The sequence below is a fragment of the Bombina bombina genome, chromosome 7, assembly GCF_027579735.1.
Source record: "Bombina bombina isolate aBomBom1 chromosome 7, aBomBom1.pri, whole genome shotgun sequence".
Lineage (NCBI taxonomy): Eukaryota > Metazoa > Chordata > Amphibia > Anura > Bombinatoridae > Bombina > Bombina bombina.
This window is the reverse complement of record NC_069505.1, coordinates 32663957-32677973: the sequence shown is the minus strand read 5'-3', so window position 1 is coordinate 32677973 and position 14017 is coordinate 32663957. Positions and strand designations below refer to the sequence as shown.

General features: G+C 40.9%; 1 protein-coding gene across 1 annotated transcript in view; it reads left to right on the top strand.

Moving 5' to 3' along the window:
- The first annotated feature begins 9679 nt into the window (after nt 1-9679).
- Nucleotides 9680-14017, top strand: part of LOC128665801 (dr1-associated corepressor) — a 105736-nt gene continuing 101398 nt past the window's right edge. Inside the window, exon 1 of the mRNA XM_053720008.1 lies at nt 9680-9935. Within this exon, the coding sequence (XP_053575983.1) occupies nt 9894-9935 (42 nt within the window). The 5' untranslated portion in view covers nt 9680-9893. The remainder of the gene's footprint in view (nt 9936-14017) is intronic.

Here is a 14017-nt window from a genome sequence, read left to right as displayed (position 1 = left end):
TATGTCCTTATGGTTTAGAGGAATTCTGCACTTATACCTCCAACATTTAATTGTTCTGTAATTATATCAACTGGCTACTGAGCAATAAAGTAATTACTGTTTCACAAAAATGCAACAAAGTATTAGTGCAGTTTGCTACTTATACTTACTATACTGTTCATTTCAATTTCTTGAGAAAATGATTACACGGTCAAGCACTCTGCCACCTGAATCCAGTATTGGCTATAATATAGCTGACCTGCTGCTTCTATAACGGGAGCAAAGTTTATTCTGTGCCTGAGTATTCTATTATCCTAAATAGAGGCTAAGCTCCTTCTTAACCATTGTTAGAAACTGGCAGAGATATCTTACCTTAGTAATCAAGCTGCTGGAATAAGCATATTAAACCGGAGAGGCTATGGCCTTGTTCTACCTACATCACACACCAATCACATGCCTTGTTCTACCTACATTACACACCAATCACATGCCTTGTTCTACCTACATCACACACCAATCACATGCCTTGTTCTACCTACATCACACACCAATCACATGCCTTGTTCTACCTACATCATACACCTAGTCACACCCATGAGATGCCTTGTTCTACCTACATCACACATCTAGTCACACCCATCACATGCCTTGTCCTACCTACATCACACACCTAGTCACACCCATGAGATGCCTTGTCCTACCTACATCATACACCTAGTCACACCCATCACATGCCTTGTTCTACCTACATCATACACCTAGTCACACCCATCACATGCCTTGTTCTACCTACATCATACACCTAGTCACACCCATCACATGCCTTGTTCTACCTACATCATACACCTAGTCACACCCATCACATGCCTTGTTCTACCTACATCATACACCTAGTAACACCCATCACATGCCTTGTTCTACCTACATCACACACCTAGTCACACCCATCACATGCCTTGTCCTACCTACATCACACATCTAGTCACACCCATCACATGCCTTGTTCTACCTACATCATACACCTAGTCACACCCATCACATGCCTTGTTCTACCTACATCACACCTAGTCACACCCATCACATGCCTTGTCCTACCTACATCACACATCTAGTCACACCCATCACATGCCTTGTTCTACCTACATCATACACCTAGTCACACCCATCACATGCCTTGTTCTACCTACATCACACATCTAATCACACCCATCATGCCTTGTTCTACCTACATCATACACCTAGTCACACCCATCACATGCCTTGTTCTACCTACATCACACATCTAATCACACCCATCACATGCCTTGTTCTACCTACATCATACACCTAGTCACACCCATGAGATGCCTTGTTCTACCTACATCACACATCTAGTCACACCCATCACATGCCTTGTTCTACCTACATCACACACCTAGTCACACCCATGAGATGCCTTGTTCTACCTACATCACACATCTAGTCACACCCATCACATGCCTTGTTCTACCTACATCACACATTTAGTCACACCCATCACATGCCTTGTTCTACCTACATCATACACCTAGTCACACCCATCACATGCCTTGTTCTACCTACATCATACACCTAGTCACACCCATCACATGCCTTGTTCTACCTACATCATACACCTAGTAACACCCATCACATGCCTTGTCCTACCTACATCACACACCTAGTCACACCCATCACATGCCTTGTTCTACCTACATCACACATTTAGTCACACCCATGACATGCCTTGTTCTACCTACATCACACATCTAGTCACACCCATCACATGCCTTGTTCTACCTACATCACACATCTAGTCACACCCATCATGCCTTGTTCTACCTACATCATACACCTAGTCACACCCATCACATGCCTTGTTCTACCTACATCATACACCTAGTCACACCCATCACATGCCTTGTTCTACCTACATCATACACCTAGTAACACCCATCACATGCCTTGTCCTACCTACATCACACACCTAGTCACACCCATCACATGCCTTGTTCTACCTACATCACACATTTACTCACACCCATCACATGCCTTGTTCTACCTACATCACACACCTAGTCACACCCATGAGATGCCTTGTTCTACCTACATCACACATCTAGTCACACCCATCACATGCCTTGTTCTACCTACATCATACACCTAGTCACACCCATCACATGCCTTGTCCTACCTACATCACACACCTAGTCACACCCATCACATGCCTTGTTCTACCTACATCACACATCTAATCACACCCATCACATGCCTTGTTCTACCTACATCATACACCTAGTCACACCCATGAGATGCCTTGTTCTACCTACATCACACATCTAGTCACACCCATCACATGCCTTGTTCTACCTACATCACACATTTAGTCACACCCATCACATGCCTTGTTCTACCTACATCATACACCTAGTCACACCCATCACATGCCTTGTTCTACCTACATCATACACCTAGTCACACCCATCACATGCCTTGTTCTACCTACATCATACACCTAGTAACACCCATCACATGCCTTGTCCTACCTACATCACACACCTAGTCACACCCATCACATGCCTTGTTCTACCTACATCACACACCTAGTCACACCCATGAGATGCCTTGTTCTACCTACATCACACACCTAGTCACACCCATGATATGCCTTGTTCTACCTACATCACACATCTAGTCACACCCATCACATGCCTTGTTCTACCTACATCACACACCTAGTCACACACATGACATGCCTTGTTCTACCTACATCACACACCTAGTCACACCCATGATATGCCTTGTTCTACCTACATCACACATCTAGTCACACCCATCACATGCCTTGTTCTACCTACATCACAAACCTAGTCACACCCATCACATGCCTTGTTCTACCTACATCACACATCTAGTCACACCCATCACATGCCTTGTCCTACCTACATCACACACCTAGTCACACCCATCACATGCCTTGTTCTACCTACATCACACATCTAGTCACACCCATCACATGCCTTGTCCTACCTACATCACACACCTAGTCACACCCATCACATGCCTTGTTCTACCTACATCACACATCTAGTCACACCCATCACATGCCTTGTTCTACCTACATCACACCTAGTCACACCCATCACATGCCTTGCCCTACCTACATCACACACCTAGTCACACCCAACACATGCCTTGTTCTACCTACATCACACATTTAGTCACACCCATGACATGCCTTGTTCTACCTACATCACACATTTAGTCACACCCATGACATGCCTTGTTCTACCTACATCATACACCTAGTCACACCCATCACATGCCTTGTTCTACCTACATCACACCTAGTCACACCCATCACATGCCTTGTCCTACCTACATCACACACCTAGTCACACCCATCACATGCCTTGTCCTACCTACATCACACATTTAGTCACACCCATGACATGCCTTGTTCTACCTACATCACACATTTAGTCACACCCATGACATGCCTTGTCCTACCTACATCACACATCTAGTCACACCCATGAGATGCCTTGTTCTACCTACATCACACACCTAGTCACACCAATCACATGCCTTGTTCTACCTACATCATACACCTAGTCACACCCATGAGATGCCTTGTTCTACCTACATCACACCTAGTCACACCCATCACATGCCTTGTCCTACCTACATCACACATCTAGTCACACCCATGACATGCCTTGTTCTACCTACATCATACACCTAGTCACACCCATCACATGCCTTGTTCTACCTACATCATACACCTAGTCACACCCATCACATGCCTTGTTCTACCTACATCATACACCTAGTCACACCCATCACATGCCTTGTTCTACCTACATCACACCTAGTCACACCCATCACATGCCTTGTCCTACCTACATCACACACCTAGTCACACCCATCACATGCCTTGTTCTACCTACATCACACATTTAGTCACACCCATGACATGCCTTGTTCTACCTACATCACACATTTAGTCACACCCATGACATGCCTTGTCCTACCTACATCACACATCTAGTCACACCCATGAGATGCCTTGTTCTACCTACATCACACACCTAGTCACACCAATCACATGCCTTGTTCTACCTACATCATACACCTAGTCACACCCATGAGATGCCTTGTTCTACCTACATCACACCTAGTCACACCCATCACATGCCTTGTCCTACCTACATCACACATCTAGTCACACCCATGACATGCCTTGTTCTACCTACATCATACACCTAGTCACACCCATCACATGCCTTGTTCTACCTACATCATACACCTAGTCACACCCATCACATGCCTTGTTCTACCTACATCATACACCTAGTAACACCCATCACATGCCTTGTCCTACCTACATCACACACCTAGTCACACCCATCACATGCCTTGTTCTACCTACATCACACATTTAGTCACACCCATGACATGCCTTGTTCTACCTACATCACACACCTAGTCACACCCATCACATGCCTTGTTCTACCTACATCACACACCTAGTCACGCCCATCACATGCCTTGTTCTACCTACATCACACACCTAGTCACACCCATGATATGCCTTGTTCTACCTACATCACACACCTAGTCACACCCATGAGATGCCTTGTTCTACCTACATCATACACCTAGTCACACCCATGAGATGCCTTGTTCTACCTACATCATACATCTAGTCACACCCATCACATGCCTTGTTCTACCTACATCACACACCTAGTCACACCCATGATATGCCTTGTTCTACCTACATCACACACCTAGTCACACCCATCACATGCCTTGTTCTACCTACATCACACACCTAGTCACACCAATCACATGCCTTGTTCTACCTACATCACACACCTAGTCACACCCATCACATGCCTTGTTCTACCTACATCATACACCTAGTCACACCCATCACATGCCTTGTCCTACCTACATCACACACCTAGTCACACCCATGAGATGCCTTGTTCTACCTACATCACACCTAGTCACACCAATCACATGCCTTGTTCTACCTACATCACACCTAGTCACACCCATCACATGCCTTGTCCTACCTACATCACACACCTAGTCACACCCATCACATGCCTTGTCCTACCTACATCATACACCTAGTCACACCCATCACATGCCTTGTTCTACCTACATCACACCTAGTCACACCCATCACATGCCTTGTTCTACCTACATCACACACCTAGTCACACCCATGACATGCCTTGTTCTACCTACATCATACACCTAGTAACACCCATCATGCCTTGTTCTACCTACATCACACACCTAGTCACACCCATCATGCCTTGTTCTACCTACATCATACACCTAGTAACACCCATCATGCCTTGTTCTACCTACATCACACATTTAGTCACACCCATCATGCCTTGTTCTACCTACATCATACACCTAGTCACACCCATCATGCCTTGTTCTACCTACATCACACACCTAGTCACACCCATCATATGCCTTGTCCTACCTACATCACACCTAGTCACACCCATCACATGCCTTGTTCTACCTACATCACACACCTAGTCACACCCATCACATGCCTTGTTCTACCTACATCATACACCTAGTCACACCCATCACATGCCTTGTTCTACCTACATCACACACCTAGTCACACCCATCACATGCCTTGTTCTACCTACATCACACCTAGTCACACCCATCACATGCCTTGTCCTACCTACATCACACACCTAGTCACACCCATCACATGCCTTGTTCTACCTACATCACACATTTAGTCACACCCATGATATGCCTTGTTGTACTTTTAAAATAATACCAAACGCTTGGGGGTGCTCTCTCTAGAAGCCGGGTGCTTTGTTGTTAAAGTTACTGGACCTTAAAAGGGGGTAGGGCTAATTGATATGACCTGGAAACCGTATCACCTGGCAGTCTTTGTATAGGAGTAGGGTTGCCACCTTTTCCTTTAAATAATACCGGCTATGGGTGATGGCGGAGCCACAAAAGGGCGGGCTAAAATGAGGCAGATTCACTCAATGTTGGATTATGCAGTGTTATGTCAGGTAGTACTGGCACCCAGGTAGCTGCCCAGTTCGCATGCCCCTTAATACAGTCCTGCATGTAACCACTGACAGACCCTTCTTTCTTATATTCAAATAAAGGGTTAACAATATGAAGTGAGGCAGACATCTGCAGGTCAGTCATAGCTGATAACCTGTAGAGATTACAGGGATTTAGTTTGAATGTCACTGTCACAAAGCAAGTTAGCATTGTAGTTTTTTTCTCTAAATAAATCTCAGTTATCCACTACAGTACCCTAACACGATGTATGATGGATTTCATGAAAATGCATTACATTCGAATCTGTTAATACAAATACTCACTGTATCCAACAAAATAGAAATACATCACAAACTAATCACCCAATACCTCTGCGAGTAAAAAAATCAGAGGTTTTATCAATTTGTCTGCAGAATACATGAAGCGGAACGGTACAGACATGGACAGCTCCACATGATAATAGCAGCTGTTGAGTTAAGGGCAACGTTTTCTGCTAACGTACATCCATATAAACACTAGCTTTCCACATTAAAAAAACAATGACAAGCCATGCACGCTATGCATCACAAACCGAAACCAGTATAGGTGCATGAGACACTTGCGAATATCGAGCTTTACAAAACATACATTTTCACGTGTGTTTTGTTATTGCACAGTTTCTAGTTGTTATGTGGAAGCATATAGCTGGCTCAAAGTGCCACAGCTAATATCAGGTTAAAGCGAGTCAGTAAATATAAACGGCTTTTGTATTGCCGGTATTTTACTAATGCCAGCCCCGGCTCCTAATCACTGATTACCGGCTATGCCGGTAAAATACCAGCTGGGTGGCATCCCTATTAATGGGAGGTTCTTTCATTACAGAGATTAATCACTGGGGATATGGCTACTAACTGAGTAGCATTCAAAAAAGCAGGAACACTGGTTAATGGCACTTGCAGAAGGGTGTGCAGCATGGAAGGGCTTCTCTGGACCTCTCCTCATGTAGGATGGCAACTTGGGATGTGCATTTGTCAGTTTCATTAGCTGCTAAATGCGGAAGAAGGAGGCTGCTCGCAGAATTTGGCTCTTTTCTGAGCAGTATATCTGCTTGTGAAAGTGCAATACACTTTTAAAACATTTCAAAATTCAAAAGAGGGACACCCCCCGCGGCAAAAAATTTGAAATGTGGTGGGCGGGGCTTAAAAAAATCATAAGACCAAAGTAATATAAATAAAATTCTTAATAAAGTCATATATTTTAATACACTTAGGCAGCAAATCAAACACAAGCTCAAACCACTGGTATGGCTATGTGAGCTATGTATTTAATTTGCCTTTGCAGAGACAGTGCTAAATATTTTTATCTTAATTGGACATTTAATAATAAATTCTTTAAAACTGCTCTCTGCATTCCCCAATAATATTTTAGATTCTGGCCTTTAAAGTCAGCAAAAATGCACAGTAGCACACTACATAGCATACACTTACACATGCAGATACACACACACTACATAGCATACACTTATACATGCAGATACACACACACTACATAGCATACACTTATACATGCAGATACACACACACTACATAGCATACACTTATACATGCAGATACACACACACTACATAGCATACACTTATACATGCAGATACACACACACTACATAGCATACACTTCTACATGCAAATACACACACACTACATAGCATACACTTATACATGCAGATACACACACACTACATAGCATACACTTATACATGCAGATACACACACACTACATAGCATACACTTACACATGCAGATACACACACACACTACATAGCATACACTTATACATGCAGATGCACACACACTACATAGCATACACTTATACATGCAGATGCACACACACTACATAGCATACACTTATACATGCAGATGCACACACACTACATAGCATACACTTACACATGCAGATACACACACACTACATAGCATACACTTATACATGCAGATACACACACACTACATAGCATACACACACATGCAGATACACACACACATTACATAGCATACACTTATACATGCAGATACACACACACACTACATAGCATACACTTACACATGCAGATACACACACACACTACATAGCATACACTTATACATGCAGATACACACACACCACATAGTATACATTTATACATGCAGATGCACACACACTACATAGCATACACTTATACATGCAGATACACCCACACATTACATAGCATACACTTATAGATGCAGCATACACTTATACATGCAGATACACAGACACTACATAGTATACACTTATACATGCAGACACACACACTACATAGCATACACTTATACATGCAGATACACACTTATACATGCAGATACACATACACACACTACATAGCTTACATTTATACATGCAGACACACACACACACACTAAATAGCATAAACTTATACAAACAGATACACACACACACACTACATAGCTTACATTTATACATACACACACTACATAGCATAAACTTATACAAACAGATACACACACACAGTTATGGATACAGATAGACACACACACTACATCATATATGGGTATCTGTAATTCATTGTATGGGGTCCTGGGGTTGGCAAGCACATTAGTTGGCAGTCTGCGGCTGGCACTGTTCGTTACCCTGGTATTAGCACTGCTCATTGTATAAAACTGAAGTCATGCTAGTATTATCACCAGGGGTTAGACATCATCACTACCAGAGGTAGGTTAGAGAGGTCACCATTACCTGTGGTCAGAGTGTATACAGCCTTCTTACTCCTGCTAAACCCACACACCATTCCTTTTCCACAGGGAATATAACAGGTATCTAACCCTGTGAGAGCAAAGCCAGCTGCTTCTGAGTATGGGCCCAATAGAATTTAATTTTTTTTTTTTTATTTTTTTTTTTAATGCCTGGGGCAAATTGGGACAGATGGCTAGCAACCCGGGACAGGGGGACAGACCCTAGTGATATCCAGTGCTCTGAACCAAAAATTGGCTGGCTTCTAAGATTTTTCAAATAAAGATACCAAGAGAAAGAAAAATTGATAATTGGAGTAAATTAGAAAGTTTGGTAAAATTGCATGGTCTATCTGAATCATTAAAGAAAAAATTTGGGTTCAGTGTCACTTTAAACAATTTTCCTATTTGCTTCTAGTATTAATTTAACTTCAGTCTCTTGGTATTCTTTGTTGAAAGTGAATCAATGACAAAAGGCGATATGTGCAGCCACCAAAGCAGCTAGCTCCCAGAATTGCATTGTTCGTAGGTATTCTTTTCCACAAAGGATACTAAGAGAATAAAGGTAATCAGATAATGGAGGTAAATTGAAGAAATTAATTAAAATTACACGTTCTTTCTGAATAATGAATGTTTTCTTTTGACTTTACACTTCTTTTAATAGTAATAATAATAGTAGTAATAGTAATATTACTGCAACAACTTATTATAGTAATATATGTACATATACACATTTAAACAACCTCGATTGACACAATTTTTCAATTGAATTGTATTATAATAGATTTTTGCCCTCAACAAACATGGCGACGTCGCGTGTTTATTATTACGCCCGCTAGATGTTGAAGAACAATAGACTTTATTTAAACCCTGACTTATAAACAAGCAAATAGGAGTTCTTATCAACTAACTTTATTGGCACGCTGCCACGCGCAGTTATATGGCCGTCAGCCAGTGATGTTTTTTTCCCCCTATTCAATACAAACAACTTTATTCATCTCGGCTCCGTGAACAGAGAGTGACAGCGTCCCGGCGGCGGCGGTTTCGGGACTCCTCTCCTCTCTCCCGTTTTTCTCCTGTATTTGTTGCTCTCAGGGAGAAGATGCCGAGCAAGAAAAAGAAATACAACGCCCGTTTTCCGCCTGTAAGTCTGCGGCCTAGTGCTGTTTTACCTTGTTTCAGTGAAGCCTCGGGCTTTCCTGAGACCTCACGCCTAACAGTGTGCAGTGATCTGGGCATAGCTAACTATGCCTGTGTGAGCCCAGAAGCAGCTCCCTTGGTTATGTTACGCTGCTCTGTAGGTCAGTAGGGGGCTAGTACCCACAATTACCCCAGATATAGGTGCCCTATTGTCAGGGGCATATTCACTCATCTGCAACAGTATCTGCCCTTCCTGCCCCAGTTGCTGTGGGAGTCATTGTCTACACTATGACCATAGGGCAGTTATGTCTTATTGTTGTGCTACAGGGGCCACAGTGGTATATTTAGTCCCAGATCCCTACATTTCACTGTTTAATTCCCAAATGTAGTACTTTGTTTAAAGGATGTATGTTGCAAGGGGTGTGGCTATGGGCGGAGCTAGTAGTATAATTTATTTAATTCCCATATTATATAGGGGCGGGGCTAGTAGTATTTGTAAAATGCATATGATGTAGGGGTGTGACTGGGCGGGGCTAGTAGTATTTATTTTAATTCATATGATGTAGGGGTGTGACTATAGGCGTGGTCAGTTGTAATTAATGTATGTGATGTGGGGGTGTGACTATGGGCAGGTTAGTAGTTTAATTTAATGCATATGATGTTGATGTAGGAATGGGGCAATGGGCGGAGGCAGTCATATTTAATGCACATGATGTAGGGGTGTGGCTATAGGCGGGGTTAGTAGGTTAATTTATTTAATGTATATGATGTAGGGGTATGACTATGGGCAGGGCTAGTGGTATAATTTAATGCATATGATGTGGTGGTGTGGCTATGGGCTGGGTTGGTAGTAGCATTTAATTAATGCATAAGATGTAGGGATGGGGCTATAGGCGCGGGCAATCATATTTAAAGGGATAGTAAAGTCCAAATTAAACTTTCATGATTCAGATAGGGCATATCATTTTAAACAACCCTCCTTTTTTTTTTTTTTTTTTTTTATATTTATTTATAACCAGCAGTGTACACAAATACAGAAAAAGAAAACACTTTCCTTATCTCTTTAGCCATGCAGGGCCAGATAATCATAAAAATACAAAAAGGAAAGAAAAGGAAATCAGTCAGGAAAATAGCCCTAAAAAAAAATTACATACATCTTGACATTTTAACCTGACCTCCTTTTATAGGCATACTCCTGGGGTTTATATTTTTAATAAATAAAGAAGAAAAGGAAAAAGAAAGAAAGAGAAAAAAAATAAAAATTAAAAATTCTCCCCCCCTCTCCCCCCTCCCCAACCCCCTGCTCCTCTATCTCAGAGCAGATACTGTCTCCAAAATTCGGGGTACCTGTCTGATAGTATTGATACTAGAAAATCCGTTGACTTGCGGAAATATTTCAATATTTGCAATTGAATCTCTCTAGGCTGAGCTAAGATTACTATATCCCATTGTGCAAGGAATCTCTTTAATTTTATCCCCTCAGATGTTCCAGGATCAAATTGTTCTACCAAGATTTGATGCTGGATAGTGCGTATGACAGAGGCTATAGTAGGTACTTGTCTTTCGTTCCACTTCCTAAGGAACATTTGTCTAACCAGTAAGATTACTGTATTAATCAGTGCTCTATTTTAAATCTGTTCATGCACCAAGAGAAATATATATATTGGGTTGAGTACTATTTTAATAGGTAAGTGCCTATTTAGCCAATATTCTACTTGTTTCCACAGTTTGATTGCCTTTGGACAGGCATAAAAGAGATTAAATAAATCTGCAGCTGGGAAACTGCACCTATAACAAACACTGTCTCCTTTCCACTTAGCAAGTCTATTTGGAGTCAAATAAGCTCTATTCAGCAGCTTCAAATGGGATTCTCTCATTGCCATATTGTTTGTGAAATAGGTTATCCTAGAGAGGCTATTTTGAAAATATTCTATATCAATATCAGGCAGATCTCGTTTCCATATACAGAAAAGACTGTTAACCCTGGCCTCTGAATCCTTAACTAAAAGCAATTTATACATATGTGAAATAGAGTAGTCTCCCCTGTGGAATCTGTTGATAATAATATCGACTGGTCCCAAGGACCAGACTTCCCCTTCTAAAACTTCCAGATTATAGTAGAAATGCCTAATCTGTAGATAGGCAAAAACAGATCTCCTATCAATATTGAATTCTCTACTTAAAGATTCAAAGGTTTTTATGTGGTTAGAGAGTGGATCTACCATCTGTATCACCAGATTCAAATTATTTACTGACCATTGTCTAAAAGCAGAGGATGTATAGCCACTTTCGAAGTCCGGGTTTCCTCTAATGTATAAAAATTTGGAGAGGGTATGTTTAATATCTATTTGTTTACATATTTTATGCCATGCTTTGATTACGTTATGAATAGTGTATTTTAATGTCAAATCTTTTATCTTTAAATGATTGGCTACATGCAATAGCGCTTTAGGCGAATAGGGGAACATTATATCATCTTCTACCTCAAGACTAGTGACATAATTGGCAGAGGTTAGCCAGTCTAAGGCGATTTTGGCAAGGCATGCCAAGTTATAGTTAACTAGATTTGGGAAAGCAAAACCATCCGTTTTTTTTTTTTGAGTGCATTAGCCTTGATATTGCTATACAGTGTTTTTTAGAAGCCCACAGAAAGCGAGAACAGCCTGCATTAAATTTCTGCACATCCGCCTTACGTAACAAACAAAGAACATTCTGTATTGCATATAAAATCTTTGGGAATATTCGCATTTTAATTAGGGCTATCCTGGCTGATAGTGAGATGGGTAATCTACTCCATCTTTGAATCTCGGCAAGACATTTTACTCCATATATGGGAAAAGTTTAGATCATACCACTCTTCTGGGTTCCTGGATAGATTTATTCCTAAATATTTAATATATTTATCTGAGGACTTGAAAGGATTCTCAACAAGGCTATTTTTATTTTTTATTATCCATAGGATTTCTGACGTAGATAGATTAGTACTATAACCAGTGAATTTGCTAAACTCTGATAGAATATCAACTAGCACTGGTATATTTTTGGACGAATTTTCTATATAAAATAAGATATCCGCATATAATGATAATTTCACCTTGTGCTGCTTAATCTTTATACCCTCTAGAATTTCTCTGCTCTTAATAGCTAGAGGCTCAATCGCCAAATTAAAAAGTAAAGGTGAGAGAGGACATCCCTGTCTGGTGCCTTTAAACAAAGTTATAGAAGGGGAGAGAATATTATTTATACTAGGGTATGAGATAGGGTTTTGATACAGTACAGAAATATATCTATAAAAATGTCCCGAAAAGCCGAACTTGTTTAATTTTGTTAATAAATGATCCCATAGGACAGAGTAAAAGGCCTTTTCTGCATCGACCGTTAATATCGCGAAGTCTTGCTTCCTATCTGACCCTGTCCTATGGGAAGCAAGAATGTATTCAATAATCATCATGACTTTTCTTATATTTTTTTGCGCTGTTCTGCCTGGTATAAATCCAGTTTGATCCGAATGGATAATATCTGCTATAATTTTTTTTTTTAGACGTGACGCTAATATATTGGCTAAAATTTTATAATCGCAGTTGAGTAGCGAAATAGGTCTATATGAATCCATACAGTTCGGATCTTAATCTTTCTTTAATATCAGTGTAATGTTTGAGGCAGAGAAAGTCTGAGAGGGTTTAGAATCCGATAAAAAGTAATCGTTAAACAACTTAGTCAGAGTAGGAATAATTTCTACCGAGAGTGTTTTATAAAATTCACTAGGTAATTGGTCAGGGCCTGGAGCCTTCCCTTGAGCTGCCTCTTTAATGGCCTTAGAAATTTCTTCTGCTGTAATTTCTTCGTTCATTGTGTTCAACTGAGCTAGCAATATTTTGGGTACTTTAATATCTTTCCAAAATCTATCCTTCGCTTCTTGATTTACTTCTGAAGCAGAGTAGAGCTTTTGGAAGAATAGATGAAATTGCCTTATATCATTTGGATTATTATATTTCAGCCCTTTGAACGCTATTGATCCAATATAATTATTTTTCCTCTTACTTTTCGAGATATTTGCCAGCAATTTCGCTGTTTTAGAAGAGAAGA